The sequence below is a fragment of the Brienomyrus brachyistius genome, chromosome 25, assembly GCF_023856365.1.
Source record: "Brienomyrus brachyistius isolate T26 chromosome 25, BBRACH_0.4, whole genome shotgun sequence".
In the NCBI taxonomy this organism is placed as follows: domain Eukaryota; kingdom Metazoa; phylum Chordata; class Actinopteri; order Osteoglossiformes; family Mormyridae; genus Brienomyrus; species Brienomyrus brachyistius.
Window position 1 is genome coordinate 1,262,515 of NC_064557.1, and position 14,858 is coordinate 1,277,372.

Genomic DNA, 14,858 nt, shown 5'->3' on the forward strand with positions numbered 1-14,858 from the left:
ATAACAACAATGACATCTGCTCCCTATTATAGCCCTAAGCTCCTATAGGCAGAGCTCTGTTAATTCATTCATTATCTGCCACGTTTCACCCAATGAACATTTCCTCGATTTACAGTCTCATGCAAGCTGATTATTACCAACGCTGCTTTCTGCTAATTTCCGTGTAATTTATTTATGAAGCATGGAGCCGGTCAAGGAGGAATGTGACTCAGACTTCCTCAGACTTGGAAGTGAATCTCTGGTATTTTGAGCAGTACCTTTGAATGTCAAGTTGAACATGTACAAAGGATATTAAACAGAACTATTTCTATTGGAATTCTGAAATACACATTTTTATATTTATACATTATCTTTGACATTTCTTCCTGAGTATTACTTGAAAGAGAATGCAAATTCTTTGTTTTTGGTCTGAAGCTGCCAGCCATTTTGCTACCAAAAGTCTCTAATTTCCTCGTTATATGTAGAGCTGCCTGTTGTTCTGTGCTCTATGTTCATCATATCAAAGCCGATCAGTCGTTACTGTTGTTTTCTTGTCATTATTGCCAGGCATATTGCCTCACATTTATGACGGACATTAAAAGAAAAACTGTTTTGTAAAGACGGAACAGCATTTGTATGATGAACTGAGTGATAAACTGAAATAGACTTTAGGCTAATATATTATTAAATGGAGGCTCCCATATATGTGTCACATTAATGGGGTATTTGGAGGTAAATATCTGCTTTTCACACCTGGTTTAATAATTTAATGACCTGGCAAAGACTGTGGAAATTAAAGAACCAATTTACAACATTATGAGTGCAGTCAAACTGAACTATTAAATATTGGGCTTTGGTATTTTGGTGGACAGATAACCAATCTCGTATTATTAATTAAATATAAAATTCAAAATATCTCCCCTGGTGTGATTAGTAAGAACCTCAAAAATGTATTTCAATTTCAGGCTACTGCAGTAAATCACTATTTCTAAAGTAACTTGTACTTTGTGCTAAAATGTGTTATTATTTTTTTTAAAAATGCATCTTTAGATCCCATAACATAAAATTCCATAGCTGAATCACCATAACTGTGTTGCATTTTCTCAGTCATGCTGTAATCAGTGTTTTATGTGTAACTTGCAAATGAGTTAAAATATGACCATTGTCTTATTTGTCTAATTGAATTGCTGAAGAACGCCTGGGATTCCATGAAAGTTTTCGATTGATAAGCCCCATAATAATACACACCTTATGTGCTGTAGGCGCGCGGTGCATTATAACGTCATGCTTCGTTTCTATGTCTTGTCATGAAGGTCTTTGTGTGTCTCAGTATTACGGAAGGTAATTACTTTAATAAATACAATTCCCTCTGGGTCTGATTTCAGCAGGACACCCACAGAACTTCAAAACGGAAATTTTCCCTACAAATCTCAAAAAAGGTACTTTTTCATTTTTTAATGAAAAATGTCATGCCAAATAGAGTGATCAAGCCACGAATTACAATCAGTCACAAATGGAATATCGCGAAATACATTTTTGTGCCATGAATGCTCAATCCCTATCTCAAATAGCCCAGTCAAATTTATGCCCATTTCCCGAGTAGCGATCCGGGGCTGTATTTGGGATATCTCTCCTGGATGCCTGCAGAGGTAGTCTGTGTTCAATTATGCTGTGGCCTACAAGTCACTTTTGAAGTTCCGGACTGGTGTAATCAGTAATGCCACACCACCAGAATGTAGCAACAAATAGATCCAGTCATAGCAGAGCTATCAATTTGTGAAGTGAAACCATTTTCCATTTTCCCCACTGAATTAATTCACATTAAATTAATCTAATCAAGTTTAGCCTGCACGATCTGTCTACAACAGTTTGCTTACTGTGTGTTTTTTTTTTTTTTTTTTTTTTGAGCATTTATGTAAAAACAGTAAAGCAAGGGTTTGTACTTACTAGTGCATGTCTGGGGAGATGTTAAAATGGTGACAGAACAAAGCATGAATTAATACCAAACGATGCAGTGGGAGAATCTCTTCTTAAGCAGACATCTCTAGATGACAGGACGTATGATTAATCCATTGTTTGCCCTGCATGCTAACACCTGTAAGAGCACGCTCGCTCGCTCTCTCTCTCGTACACACACACACACACACATTTTTTTCCCCCATTTTCTGACTGTTGCATTTGGTAGCAGAACCGACAAGACAGACGGCAACGAAGCGACGGAAAAGGAAGAATTCGGCCAGCAGCGCATCCAACAGCAGCACGGGGAATGCCGGCGGCAAGAAGCGCAGCCCGGCCAGCAACTTCACCCTCTCCAGCCAGGTACCTGTAAGCACCCCCTTCTGGCCTGCCCTCATCTCGCCCCCCCAAGGCAAACACACCGGCTCACTGACCCCTATACCCTCGTACACGCACTAATGAACCTGGGTACTTGCATGTCAATGAGAAACCATACTTTTAAGTAAAACATGCACAGATGCATATACACCTATAATGAAATGAAAAGAAATGAAATGAATGGAAATACTGAGATGAAATGCTGAAATGAAATGAAATGAAATGAAACACCAATTTAGATGTGATGTTAGCATGTTATAGCATACTGTGGCATAGCATAATGCCATGACCTGCTAACATACTATACGATAACGGATCAAAATATCCTCATGCGCATACAGTCATGCGCCAAAACCTTGGGCATAAAGGGGAGATACAAATATTCTTCCATGTATACGGAAAATAAAAGATACAAATTCAGTTTTCCTGCTCTCGCTTAGATACCGTTGCCTTAAAGCTAAAGCAGATTCCCTCTGGGGACAAGGTGCTACAGTACAGCAGACCTCAGTGTGATGTTGGCTTTGCACACCCTTGAGATTCACTTCCAGATGCATGCGAAGGCGAAGCTTTTGGTGCCTGTTTATATTTCCTGACTGCGCCTCGATACCTGTACAGCAGACTTCCCTTACAGAGCTGCAGAGCTCTGCCATGTCTAAGCACAAAAACATAGTTCAGACATTCAGAAACGCAAGTCCAAATTCTTATCTTCCCAGAAGGGGATTCATACTCATCAATCAGTATGTTAGTCAATGAATTTCTGCTTTTACAACCAAGTGGGGGCAAAGAGCTTTATAATACATTTTCCAGAAAGACAGAGACAACACCAATACAGGGAAAAAAAAACCTGAAAATCATTTCCTGACCCCATAAAAGAAGGTGATTCAGTAAACAGTCCCAGAGAATGAAGTGTGCCAATGTACAATTCCCAGATAACAAACAGCGAGGACCTCAAGTCTTTCTGAAAGAGGAGGAGAAAATAACCAACCTGCTGCCTTCAAATGTTACTTGATAATCAAGGTTGATACTCTTAACATTGCTCATAAACACGCATAGACCTTAAGCGGGATCATAGTATCATCTACACAGTGAGGGCCACAGTACGCTCAGTATGAGCAATAATGGCGAAGGGCTGGACAGGAGGAGGTAATGCCTACTTTCCCCTGTCCCTTTTTACCCATTTTTCTCACCAAGCATTTTGCCCAGCTGATGCCAAATTCATTGCAATGCTCCTCTTATTCCCCAGGGGGCGTACCTTTTCCTCAGAGCAAGACAATGTAAAGCTCGCAGTGTATCAGTGTGTGGGACTGCATGTTTTGGCTTTCGAGCCTTGTTGTAAACGGTGTTTTTGGGGCCTGTTCGTAAATGAAGTGAACAAGGGTGTTTCTTGTGAATGTAAGACTTTCTCTCTCTCTTCTATCTACCTACAGCAGCATCAGGATCCTGTCCAAATGAAAAAAGTATGAAAAATGCATAGTTTGGTGTCACTCATTGCATGCCCATTTCCAGAGGCAAGTCTGAACTCCGTAGCTCCTTTAAACATGGGTTTCCCGGGGGCTAGTGGGGTCCACGGCCTCCTCCATTGTCATATATCTCTGTGTGGAACACGACAGCTCATTACAGCCCCAGTGCCCACAGCCCCCCTCCCCCCCCCCCCAACTCGCCCCCCCCTTCGGATGTTGACGCGTTTCGACAGCAGACAGAGGAACACATTGACTGCATATGTTGCACGTCTGCTGGCTTTGTGGGAGAAGTTGTACTTTTGCGGCTGAGAACACGCCTACGTGATCCCAATAACAATGCAGGCGTCTCTGCATGGTCGTGACGGGGTGGTAGGGTGGGGGGGGGGCAGTGTAGTAGTGGGGGGAGGGGTGAGTGAGCGCATTGGGTTACTCGCGATGAATCGGTAGCATATTCAACACTGACCTCTGCTGGCAGCTACTGTGAACTGCGCCCGCTGGCATGCTTGCCTCCCTTTGACAAAGTGGCTAAATTCCATCAGCAGAATTCTGTGGACATCCACCTTTTTTTTTTTTTTTTTTTTTTTTTTTGTAAAAACTGCTCACTGTCGAACAGACCCCAGTTTCCGTCTCAGAGCTAAAGATGGGAACGGTCTCCTGTGTGCTTTGGGCATCTCACTGCTCCTCCAGCGCCGGCCCCAGTGCCATCCCTGTGGTGTGGGCCTGTCAGCTTCTAGCTTGAAGCCCAGTTAGTGTCAGCCTAGTGGCTGCCTATAATCAGGTGGGCGGGGAGCATTAGCGATGCAGTTGCCATTCACACTGCCGCCCCTCCTAGCCCATAACGTCAGCTGGACAGATTGTCTCTCTCGCACAGCTTGGCTCTGGATCCTTTGCACAGGGGTTGGTGACAGGCACCATACAATAACAGATGGCAAATTCGGGGCTTGTTGGCAATCAGCAGGTTTTTGTTAATGACTTAATTAGCTATGCAAATTATCGAATCAGCGCGCATATTGTTATTTTGTCAAAACCTTACCAAAATTAATTACCATAATCAAGCAGCAGAGCTATCAAGTGTATTGGTGGTAGCAGGGGGATTGGCGGATAGAGAGAGGACTCTCGTTTTTTCGGGCACGCAGACACAAGAGGCCTCCCTCCACACTGAGCCTGGCAGAGTTGAGTCTGCACAGGCAATGGCTGATATGCGTCCCACGCAGTCGTTTGCCCGTGCTCCCCCTCTCACAGCATCGCACGCACTCGTGGGATCCAGGCTGGCTAGGTTACGGTCTACCCCAGTCTGTTTAAGAGGACAAAGCCAGAAGAGGCAGCAGCGATTTCAGATCTAGCATGTGTGCTAACAAACAGGACATACGCACTGTTTATGTCAACGGCCAACAACGCAGTCATGCAATAATGGTGCGCGCACATGTCGATAACACAAGGTGTCTGTCTACCATGAGTTTTGCACTAGTGAAAATTCCAGTTGAAATTCCACATTCATTTCAGGCGCGTTTTTGGAGACTTTGCTGACACGTCAGTAGTAGGTCAATATGTTCGGTCCATATTGTGCCTGTAACTTTACTAGGTGATGAGTAATGTAGAATAAATTTAAGATGTGGTTTTGCAGCCAAGGTTCTGGTTTCAACTGGAATTTTCCAGTAAGGTGTATGGAGGGGGACTTCAGCAAAGGGTGATATATGTTCTTCATCCCTCAGACCAAGCAGGCACAACTAAGCACGCCACAGAGAGTTTATGCTATTTATGCTACAATTCGAGGCAGCTTTGTGATTGGCCGGATGAGGACATGTGGTTAACTGCTAGTGAGCATGGCTCCGTCCACTGCATGGAGAGCTCCGCCCCTTCTGTCAGCATCACAGAGGCAGGGGCCACATCTCTGCCAAAGAACCCTGCCTCTGTGGGTCTGTCTGCAGTTCAGTTACACGAATCAGTTACATGCATAGAATCAGTTACATGCTGATTCATTTGTTAATGTTAATATGGATGTTATGCTAAAAAAAAAAGTATCATGGGGATTTGGAAGTGGACTTCACGTTAACACTCGTAAACCCAAGTCTTTTAATAAATGCAATTTATTAATGTAAGTTCACAGATGCCCCACAGGCTGACATAAATCATGGTATAGCTTAATACCACACCATTGTTCAAGCTATAAAACACCGAGTGTTACTTTAAAGAACCACCAATTTCCCAATTATTTTGTATTTGATCTTTATTAGCTAGTAGTTCATATTCCACTTGACGTTTTAGCTCTGCCAGGAAACAGTGTAAATTTATACAACTAGTGTTGTTTTTCTGGAATGTGAGCGCTCCCTTTTAAGTGTTACAGGACTGGGGATGCGCCATTAAATTGCATCTCATTGAAATGGCTTTCTGACGCTGTAGAGTTGCAAATGGAACCTGCACAGTACAAACACTAACATAAAAGGATATTGTAGTGCCCTTAAGTATTTCACAGTCCACGTAAAATGTAAAATTCCTTGACGTGTGGAAGCTTTTGTTGTCGTTCTCTCCTTAACTAGGTGTACTCTGCCTGTCTACTGTGTTCTGTGTCTCTGTTCTGACAGGCACAAAGTCTTTCTCAGCAAAATCTGCTGAATGGCTTCCTTTATGCTGCAGAGACAGAGAGACCAGATCAAAATCCAGAGTAAACGTGTTTAAGGCAGCGTCACATTTGGTAACGGGAACTTACAGAGCTGCCGTCTGATTGGCTGATAGCTTTTCATGTAGCTTGGCCCCTATTGGCACCCAGCGACGCATTCATGCCGCCCCTATCACTCTGTCGGCAGGATGTGATGGTAGTCGGAGAGCCCACATTGATGGGCGGGGAGTTCGGAGACGAGGACGAGCGGCTGATCACGCGGCTGGAGAACACGCAGTATGACGCAGCCAACGGCATCGACGACGAGGATGACTTCAGTGGCTCCCCAGCGCTTGGCAACAACAGCCCCTGGAGCAGCAAACCCTCCAGCGGGCAGGACGCCAAACCGGAGACCGCAGCAGCCCAACCCTCGCAGTAAGGTCATGGCCATGCCCTCTGACCTCATGCTGCACTCGATGGGTTCCCAAGGTGCAGTACCCATCCCAGGCACAAGGGGGCAGCAGCCAGTACTTACCAGCTATTGTTTTTGTCCTCTCCCTGGAACAGAGCGAGGAGAAACCTCAATATGAATACTACAAAACAATGTCTTGCGTACACACATGCACGTGTGCTGGAACAAGAACAACACGCTATACATATATATCTGAGGCCACCTGATTGCCTCCCTTGTTACCAGCAGGAACCAGCAGTCTGGATGGCCTGGCCAACACAAGACTTGCTGATCAACACCGGCCTCGCTATCTCTGACAAATTTAAAAAGAAAAAAAAGCTTTAAAGGCTCCTGTCTGGCAGTCTGTGACTTTTAAAGGGATCTACCCACGAGTTTGCTTTAACCCGGATGGGAAGTTTGAAAACGATGAGTTTGAGAACGCCGCATTTGTTTCAGCATATTTGCATTTGCATTGCAAAGCGAATCTTTTATTCCAAAACAAACAAAAGTGAGTCATCTTTTGTTATGTTCCTCCATTTGCGTTTTTTTTTTGTCTGGAATTGCCTTTTAAAGCACTGCACCGTGGCACTAATTGTTTTCTACAGACCAGTTAATTTTGTTTCACGTTTGTTTGTTATCGTTAGCCTCATCATCAAGCCTACCTGTTACTATCAGGTTGTAAATTAAGTGTGAGTGAGAAAATGATGCTGAATATGAAGCTCCAAGTTATTTCTATAGTTTTAGAAACTCTGATTATGTGAAGTAGTCTTTTAAGATATCGACTCCCAAACTGAATAACACACTGGACAAAACACTTAAAAATCTGATTTTTTTTTTATTTCGTTTGCTGAAGTTTTGCCATAGTCATTTATGTTTGATTATGTGTAAATACCAAAAGTCTTAATTTGGGCATAGTGTGTCCTTCTTTGGCTTTACCTCCTGCTTACACTGATGCCTCACTAACCCCTTTCTGATCATTTTTAATAGAAAATATCACATAATTGTGCTCCACTATTCCACTGGGATGCTCTAACTGGTGATTCTAAAAGACCCCTCTGTCATTCCCTGTACTTGTGATCTTGTTAAGGTCAAAGCTCTCTGAAAGCCACTCTTCCCAAGTTACATTTTGCAAACCAAAGCTGTTCCCATTAGAAAAAAACTGCTCCAGTGACTTTCAATAGCACAGCATGTATAATGCTCATATTAATATGTTTTTTTTTCTTATTGTCATTGTTATGGATCCAAAAACAACTTCCAGTCTTGGGTGAACTTGTATATCGAACAGCAAATGGAGAAACTGGGAGTGGATGTTTGAAGATTTTTGAGTTTGTATGGTTGGCGTTTGTTATGTGACTTTGTGTCAGATGGATGTTCCAGCACAGTGAATTTGGAGCAGGGACTCGTAAGGCTGTTCTGTGTGAAGTTTGCTTCTCACCAGCTGTGTGGGAGTGATTTGTACTCCCCTGTTTGTTTATTTCTCCCCTTATATTTCCCAAATCCTCCTTCATCTGCTTGAGTTCTGCTCCGTGTTGAACTACTGAGCTCATTATCAGTCTGGGGCCTGTATATTTTCTCTCTCTCTTTTTTTTTGAGAATATTTATATATTTTCCAAAATATATTTTAGAGCCGTGCTTCTGAACCCGGTCCTCGGGGACCTCCATACGGACCATGTTTTCGCTCCTCCCAGCTCCCTGCCAGACGGTCTACATTTTTGCTCCACCAGAAACTGGTGGGGAACAGAAAAAAACGTGGACTGTCTGGGGGTCCGCGAGGACCGGACTGAGAAACACCGTTTTAATGGGTTCCTGTGTATAGATCCTTCAGCATCCGAAAAAAAAGTCAGTGCATGACGGTGTGACCATACTTAGGATGCTCTGCACGCCACCGTGAAACACACTGCGTCATGTGTTCCTCCCTCAGCCCTGCTGCAGCGCCTGATCCAATCCCCAGACTGAGACCTGGTGTTAGACACTAGCCTGTCTCTGTGCACAGTCTGCATGTTGGTGCACATGCTTTCCAGCCCCTTCATTACTGGGGCTGCTCTAGAGCACTGATCCAGCCATGTGCCTGCCATCGACATCATCTCTTCCACACTGTCTCCAAATACATGGCAACAGTCCCACTGTTGCCAGAGAGCCAATGCATGTCAGAGGAATTAAAACATATCACTGAATGTGCCATTTAAATCCATGAACATTGCTCACAACAGTCAGTCTTAGATATTGGAGATTTTTTTTTTTTGTTAAATTACAGACAACAATGCATTTGTTTTTTATAAGTACTATTTTCTGATACTTGTGTCCAGTATGGTATGTTTTTCAGGTTGGGAACACCATTCAAAGGTCAAAGCTTTGTAAATAAGCTAATGAATCAGACATCTTAAAGCCATCGAACCCATTTCTTAGAGAATGTGCGGGCTTTTCGTGTTTTTATCGTACTTAAATTGACTCTGGTGTTTCTTTGATCCTAACTGTCATTAACCTGCCTCAGCTGTCTTCTTTTTATAACTGTGTATTTATGTGTGCATTTATAAGAAAGGAAGAACATTTCTGAATTTGTTTGGTCCCCGTATTGATATTGTTCAACACAACATGTAAAATATTAGCAAATATGTATGTCATCTCTGATGTATTTTACGTATGCTTTGCCATTTTGTGTGCCAATAAACCACGCTAACCCTACGCGTTTTACAAAGTTCTTTCTCCCATTTAATTCACTAAAAGTAAGAAGTAGAATAAAATAGTAGTAATTTATTCGCCTCCTTGGGGAAATTGTATAGTTTTCACATATGTCATCTTGCTCTCCTATGAAACATACAGAAATATGTACTGGTTTTGGGGTTAAAGCCTGGTATTAGGCAGAATCCAGGGGTTAAGTTGGGGTTAAGGGCCTCGGTAAGAAGTCCAAAGGTGACTTTACTTTGCTGGTTACAGAATTTAAACTGATGACCTGCAGATAATGGGCAAGAGACACACACCAGCCAAAAAAAAAAACTACACACTCAGAAGGGCTTTTGAGGTCAACCCAAGGCACTACTGGGAATTGAACCCAAAATCTCCCGTTTATGAAACAGGCACTTTAGCCAACTATGCGATAGTACCACCACCGCTACGTGACCATTACTGCTGTACAATTACATTTGACAAGTTTGTTTATCCATTAAAAAAAAATTGAATTCAAAACCTTTTATTGTCATAATACCATATATGATGAAACTGCAGAGCATCAATGGAAAACAACAAAGGACAAACAAACATAAAAAAACAAAGAAATGCTTTAAATGGACTTTTTCAGGATGTCCTGTAATTACAATCTACATATGTAGTTATAGTCAGAAGACAAGCAAAAGCAGGTAAAAGAATCTGAAACACACACACCCAAACTGACTGCTATTTATAATTAAAATACCATCGATAGTGTGTTTCTCCAGTTTACAGGTTTGTTATTTCTGGTGCCCTGATCAAAAAAGTCACATTGCCCCCTTACTCAGATGTCTCAAAATGTATATGAATAGCTAGTGAGCACAGTCAGAACATTGTAGCCAGCTAACTGGTTAGCAGAACTTTCTGCGGGAGCTATATGTGGCCAGCAGGGGGCACCCAAGCCTTGAGACACCAGCCCAAATGTGTGGTTTGAGTGGTGGCCACTGCTCGGACAGTGATAATTTTTATTACTGCGGAGTCTTATAAGAAACTATAGCACCTCATGTGGTATCACATCGAGTTTAGAATAAGTTTAGGTTAGAGCATTTCACTCATTATCGATTTGTTGCTAGCGTGGGAAAGCAGTTTGGAATACACCCTTAGATTTGGATAGCCCCATGTGACTGGGTGACTGTTCGTTAAGTTACAAACTAAAATAGAGCGAATAAGACCATTAAAGTGACAGAGCAGAAGCCTAACAGTTTTTAGCGTATATTAGCATTGTTTCGTGTAGTTTATTTAACCTTTCCCACAGTAACTAATGTCTACCGATCACTGTTTACAGATGTGTTGCTAGTTTGATGTTTTGCACCCAGTTTAAAACCGTCTCTGTGTATATTGCACACTGTCAGGGAGAATTAGAGTCAGCTGTACTTCTGCATTACATCCCTTTGTCTCCCCCCCCCCCCCCCATAAATGCACCACTGCGAATTAATATTCCACACACTGACGCTCCCACTTTAATCGTCTTCATCACAATGAAACATGACCATTACGCTCTGATCCGCGCTCACTCTTACTATCAAGGGCTCATTTACCTTAATATTCAAATCTGACCCGTGGCTTTAGCTTAAGATAGATTTACGCCTGGTTAAACACCTCAAGGAGCAATGTCTGGGAATCCAACAAATTCCGGCCCAGTCGACCTCGCAAGCCGGAGACAAAGTACTTACTGAGAAAAAGAGATGCATCACTGGAGCTTTCTTGGTCACGCCTGGTCACATTTACATTTGCTTCATGGAATTTAGCCTGCGATATCTATCTTTGTATCTAACCTGCAATCAGGAAGTCATATCCTGTTCGTATGACATGTTTGTTGTCGTTTATACATTATTATCACCGAAATATATTTTATGTACATCGTTTACTATGATATATCATGTTCTTGGTCGGTCTATATTATTTGTCTATCGAATTAATAGCAGAACTCTTAACGTTCTGTTAATCGGGCGATTCTGCATAAATTGTGATGCGTGACATTTTTCTGCTCATAAACATCCATGCATCCGTTTTCTGTACTGGTTTGTCCTATGCAGACATCCTGCAGAGCCTTTTCCGAAGGCTATGGGCGCAAAACAGCAAAGAACACAGAATGGGGCACCAACCTACTACAGAGCAAACTCCACACATTCACACCTATAGGCAATTTGATAACTGTAGGTCACCTCAGCACGTAAAGATTGCATAGAAAACAGAAAACACTACTACGACTCCAGGCACATGCTTTAAACCTATGAAGCAAGGAGCATGATCCCTGAACCTTAAGGGTACAGTCTGCGGCTTGGTGCATTTTCAGGACACTGAGCTCAGCTAGTCTAATTTGTTTAATTATACAGTCAGTGTACACAAGCATTTTATTGGCAGTTACAGCATTCCTCCAGTTATTCAGGCCTAAAATCCACGGTGCATTAGTTGGTCTTGATTGGGGATTCCCTGGCCTCTCATTTTTATCATCCTTTTTTGTTCTGTTCCACCACCAACTCCCCTGATTGGACTAGCTTAAGAGGACTTGATGAGTAGTCAGTCATTTGAATCAGACTCCAAAATTACACAAAGGCCCATAATGGCTTGATGTCCCCAAGGTTTGGGAAGACTCGGCATGGTGGTTTAAGAACAGCGATTTTCATCTCTATTAAACAAAAGTCTTATCTAAAATGACTGTCTTTATTCCACAATGTATCAATGCTGTATTCCGGCAACAGAAAGCCTGAGTGTTTTTTTTTTTCTCCAAACTAAACTGAGAATAATTTCAATAATTTAATTTGTTATATTGCACTTTACTGCCATCTAGTGGCAATGAAAGCAGCAAGCTAAACAGCCATCCACATACTTTCCACAGCAAAGTCAAGGGGCAGGCCATTATCCCAGGCGATGATGATGACTGGGATACACCCTGGACGGGATGCAAATCCTTCACATAGAATAGAATAGAATAGAATAGAACAGAATAGAATAGAATAGAATAGAATAGAATAGAATAGAATAGACCTTTATTATCCCACGAATGAGAAATTTAAGTGCTACAGAACTCTTATACAAAAGGAATATAGAAGAACAAGAACAGGTAGGTCAGTTGTCTATACACACACACATGGGATATGAATGATCCTGGTGAAATATACAGTGTACAAGCAAGCTGCAAATCAGTAACAGCAATTAAAGACAGGTGATATGTCAGTTAGCTTTAGCAGCACATCATACGTCCATGGACCCTTCAGTAACCCTCCCGGTGTTGCAAGGTGGCTCTGAGCACCAAGTTTGCTTTCACCTGCATGTGTAACTCCACATCTAACTCCACATCTTGGGACTGGGAGGAAGGTCATGTGACACAGGGAGAGCATGCACACTGAACGCAAACAGCAGAGGAGACGTTCAAACCCGGAATCACGTTTGGACCCAGGAAGCCAAACACATTATGGTGAAACGTCCGCATACTAAGCAGTATACTATGTGTTATTGATAGTAACCTGAATTTACGGGGATAGGGTGCACCTGGTCCTGACTGTAAAATGGCCCCATATTCTTTGGCCCTAAAACGACAGAGCAATCATTTGTCTTAATGACTCCCAAGACACTATTCCCCATATCATCAGACACTGTCAGCTGAAGGCATCCCTTGGTGAGGGAGGCCATAAATTTCACTTTCATGAAACTAATAACATGTTGCTTTCTGTAGGGTCACAGAGGTGCTGGTCGTTTATGAGCCTTTTTTTTGTACTATTTACCAACTACCCTGTTAAGTTTTTGTTTATACCTGTCAGTGAGTTTTGACTTGTGTGATCATTTTTCTTCTTTCTCATGTTTCCTTCTTCGTAGATCTATGCTGCTGTGATTTCTGAGATTGCTCCCCTTGACACATTAAACAATTTTGCAGTTATTGTGGTTGATGCACTGACAATTGGGGAGTGTCTTTGGGACTTTAACTCATATACCTATATGAGTCAGACCTCATTTACAGCTAACAAATACTGCAAACTGGCATTTAATTAACCTAATGTGAATCACCTTTGTAGCTGTGCTTGTAACTGTAATTAATGTTTTTCATATATCTACCCTCGAAATGTATGACATAAAATGTGACAAATTCAATTTTAGCTAATATATTAATTACAGATTTACACCCAGAATTACAGCCTGTTATTGTTAATCAAAGTAAATACTGTTGCTGATAGTTTATCAATGGCAGGGTTGAGTCACCAAAAATAAGGTGTGTTTACAATCGTTCCCTTATTTTCCATTTGAACTGAAAACATCAAGAATCATCTTTTAATGACTAATTATCTTTTAATGGATAATATTTCTTGTACAGATATTATACATGTTTCTTCTCTTGTCCCTAATGAATGTAATGCTTGTAAAATCTCGGAAATAGCACATAAGAATAATGTTTTGTAGGTAAAACAATCTCTGTATATTTCGGGTTTAGGATGTTTTTATTAGATTTTATGTTTAAGAGTGAAAAAATAGTTTTTTAATCTAAGATTCAGGTTTAAAAGATGTACTACTTTCACAGCTTCTTACGTGACTTGTGCAATCTTTGTTTTTTAGCATTTACACATTTGTGCAGACCTCGTAAAGTATAATTTTCAGTTAAGCGTTTAAAAACGATGAGCATCATGGGAAATGTAGTTCTCCGTTTGTGCGTGTGGAGCAATGACGTTTTTGTGTTTATCGCTCGCTGCGACTGAGTGAAGATGGCGGACTCGGTGGCGTCTGGCTTCGGGGAGGAAAAGGAGACGGAAAATAACGACAAGGAAAAAGAGAAACCGGCGGCGAACAGCAAATTACGGCCCGAGAAATACAAAAGCACGTTGGAGGTAACAGAAACCCTGGGATTTTATGAAAGAAACACTGGCAAAAGGGACAAACAGAGGAATCTCTCAGGTGAGTAGGAATGCTAACTCTCAGTGACAGTATAGCAAACGTCAGTTAGCTAGTTACATCTGACAGCTACCGACATGAACGATGCAAAGGATTTTAGAGGTATTAGAAAGCATATTTCCGCCATATACGTATTATGACCCGTATGCTTTGAAGATAACTTATGAAGTAAAAAGGAAAATAAATGAAAATTTGCATAGCTAACTAATAACTGACGCCTATGGAAGAATAGAGCGGGCTCCTTAACGGTGGACCTCATTTAGCTTTGCTATAAAAGCCGCGGATATTTCTGAACGGCTGCTGCAATATTAAATTGATATGAAATATGCTAATCGAATTGTTTCACGGAAGACTGTGCTAAGTTTGTGTGTTTGACTCGTTCACGCCGGACCCGTTTTGTTAGTCTTTTGCGATAAAGGTGAAAGGGAAGCGCCGTGTCCCTAGCTGACATTGA

At 41.8% G+C, this 14,858-nt stretch overlaps 2 protein-coding genes across 7 annotated transcripts in view; both read left to right on the forward strand.

The window, feature by feature from the left end:
• Nucleotides 1–9,502, forward strand: part of LOC125720683 (LIM domain-binding protein 2-like) — a 57,458-nt gene extending 47,956 nt beyond the window's left edge. Inside the window, exons 7-10 of one of the 5 annotated variants that reach the window (XM_048996421.1) lie at nt 1,365–1,418; nt 2,165–2,298; nt 3,741–3,770; nt 6,578–9,502. In XM_048996421.1, the coding sequence (XP_048852378.1) occupies nt 1,365–1,418; nt 2,165–2,298; nt 3,741–3,770; nt 6,578–6,808 (449 nt within the window). In that variant the 3' untranslated portion in view covers nt 6,809–9,502. Of the gene's footprint in view, nt 1–1,364; nt 1,419–2,164; nt 2,305–3,740; nt 3,771–6,577 lie in introns of all 5 variants that reach the window. The other 4 variants (XM_048996422.1, XM_048996425.1, XM_048996423.1 and 1 more) reach the window with 4 other exon arrangements.
• Nucleotides 9,503–14,180: 4,678 nt separating this feature from the next.
• The window catches only part of LOC125720728 (transmembrane anterior posterior transformation protein 1 homolog), a 31,410-nt gene continuing 30,732 nt past the window's right edge, over nt 14,181–14,858 (forward strand). For both annotated transcript variants that reach the window (XM_048996525.1, XM_048996526.1), the window contains exon 1: nt 14,181–14,407. In XM_048996525.1, the coding sequence (XP_048852482.1) occupies nt 14,218–14,407 (190 nt within the window). In that variant the 5' untranslated portion in view covers nt 14,181–14,217. The remainder of the gene's footprint in view (nt 14,408–14,858) is intronic.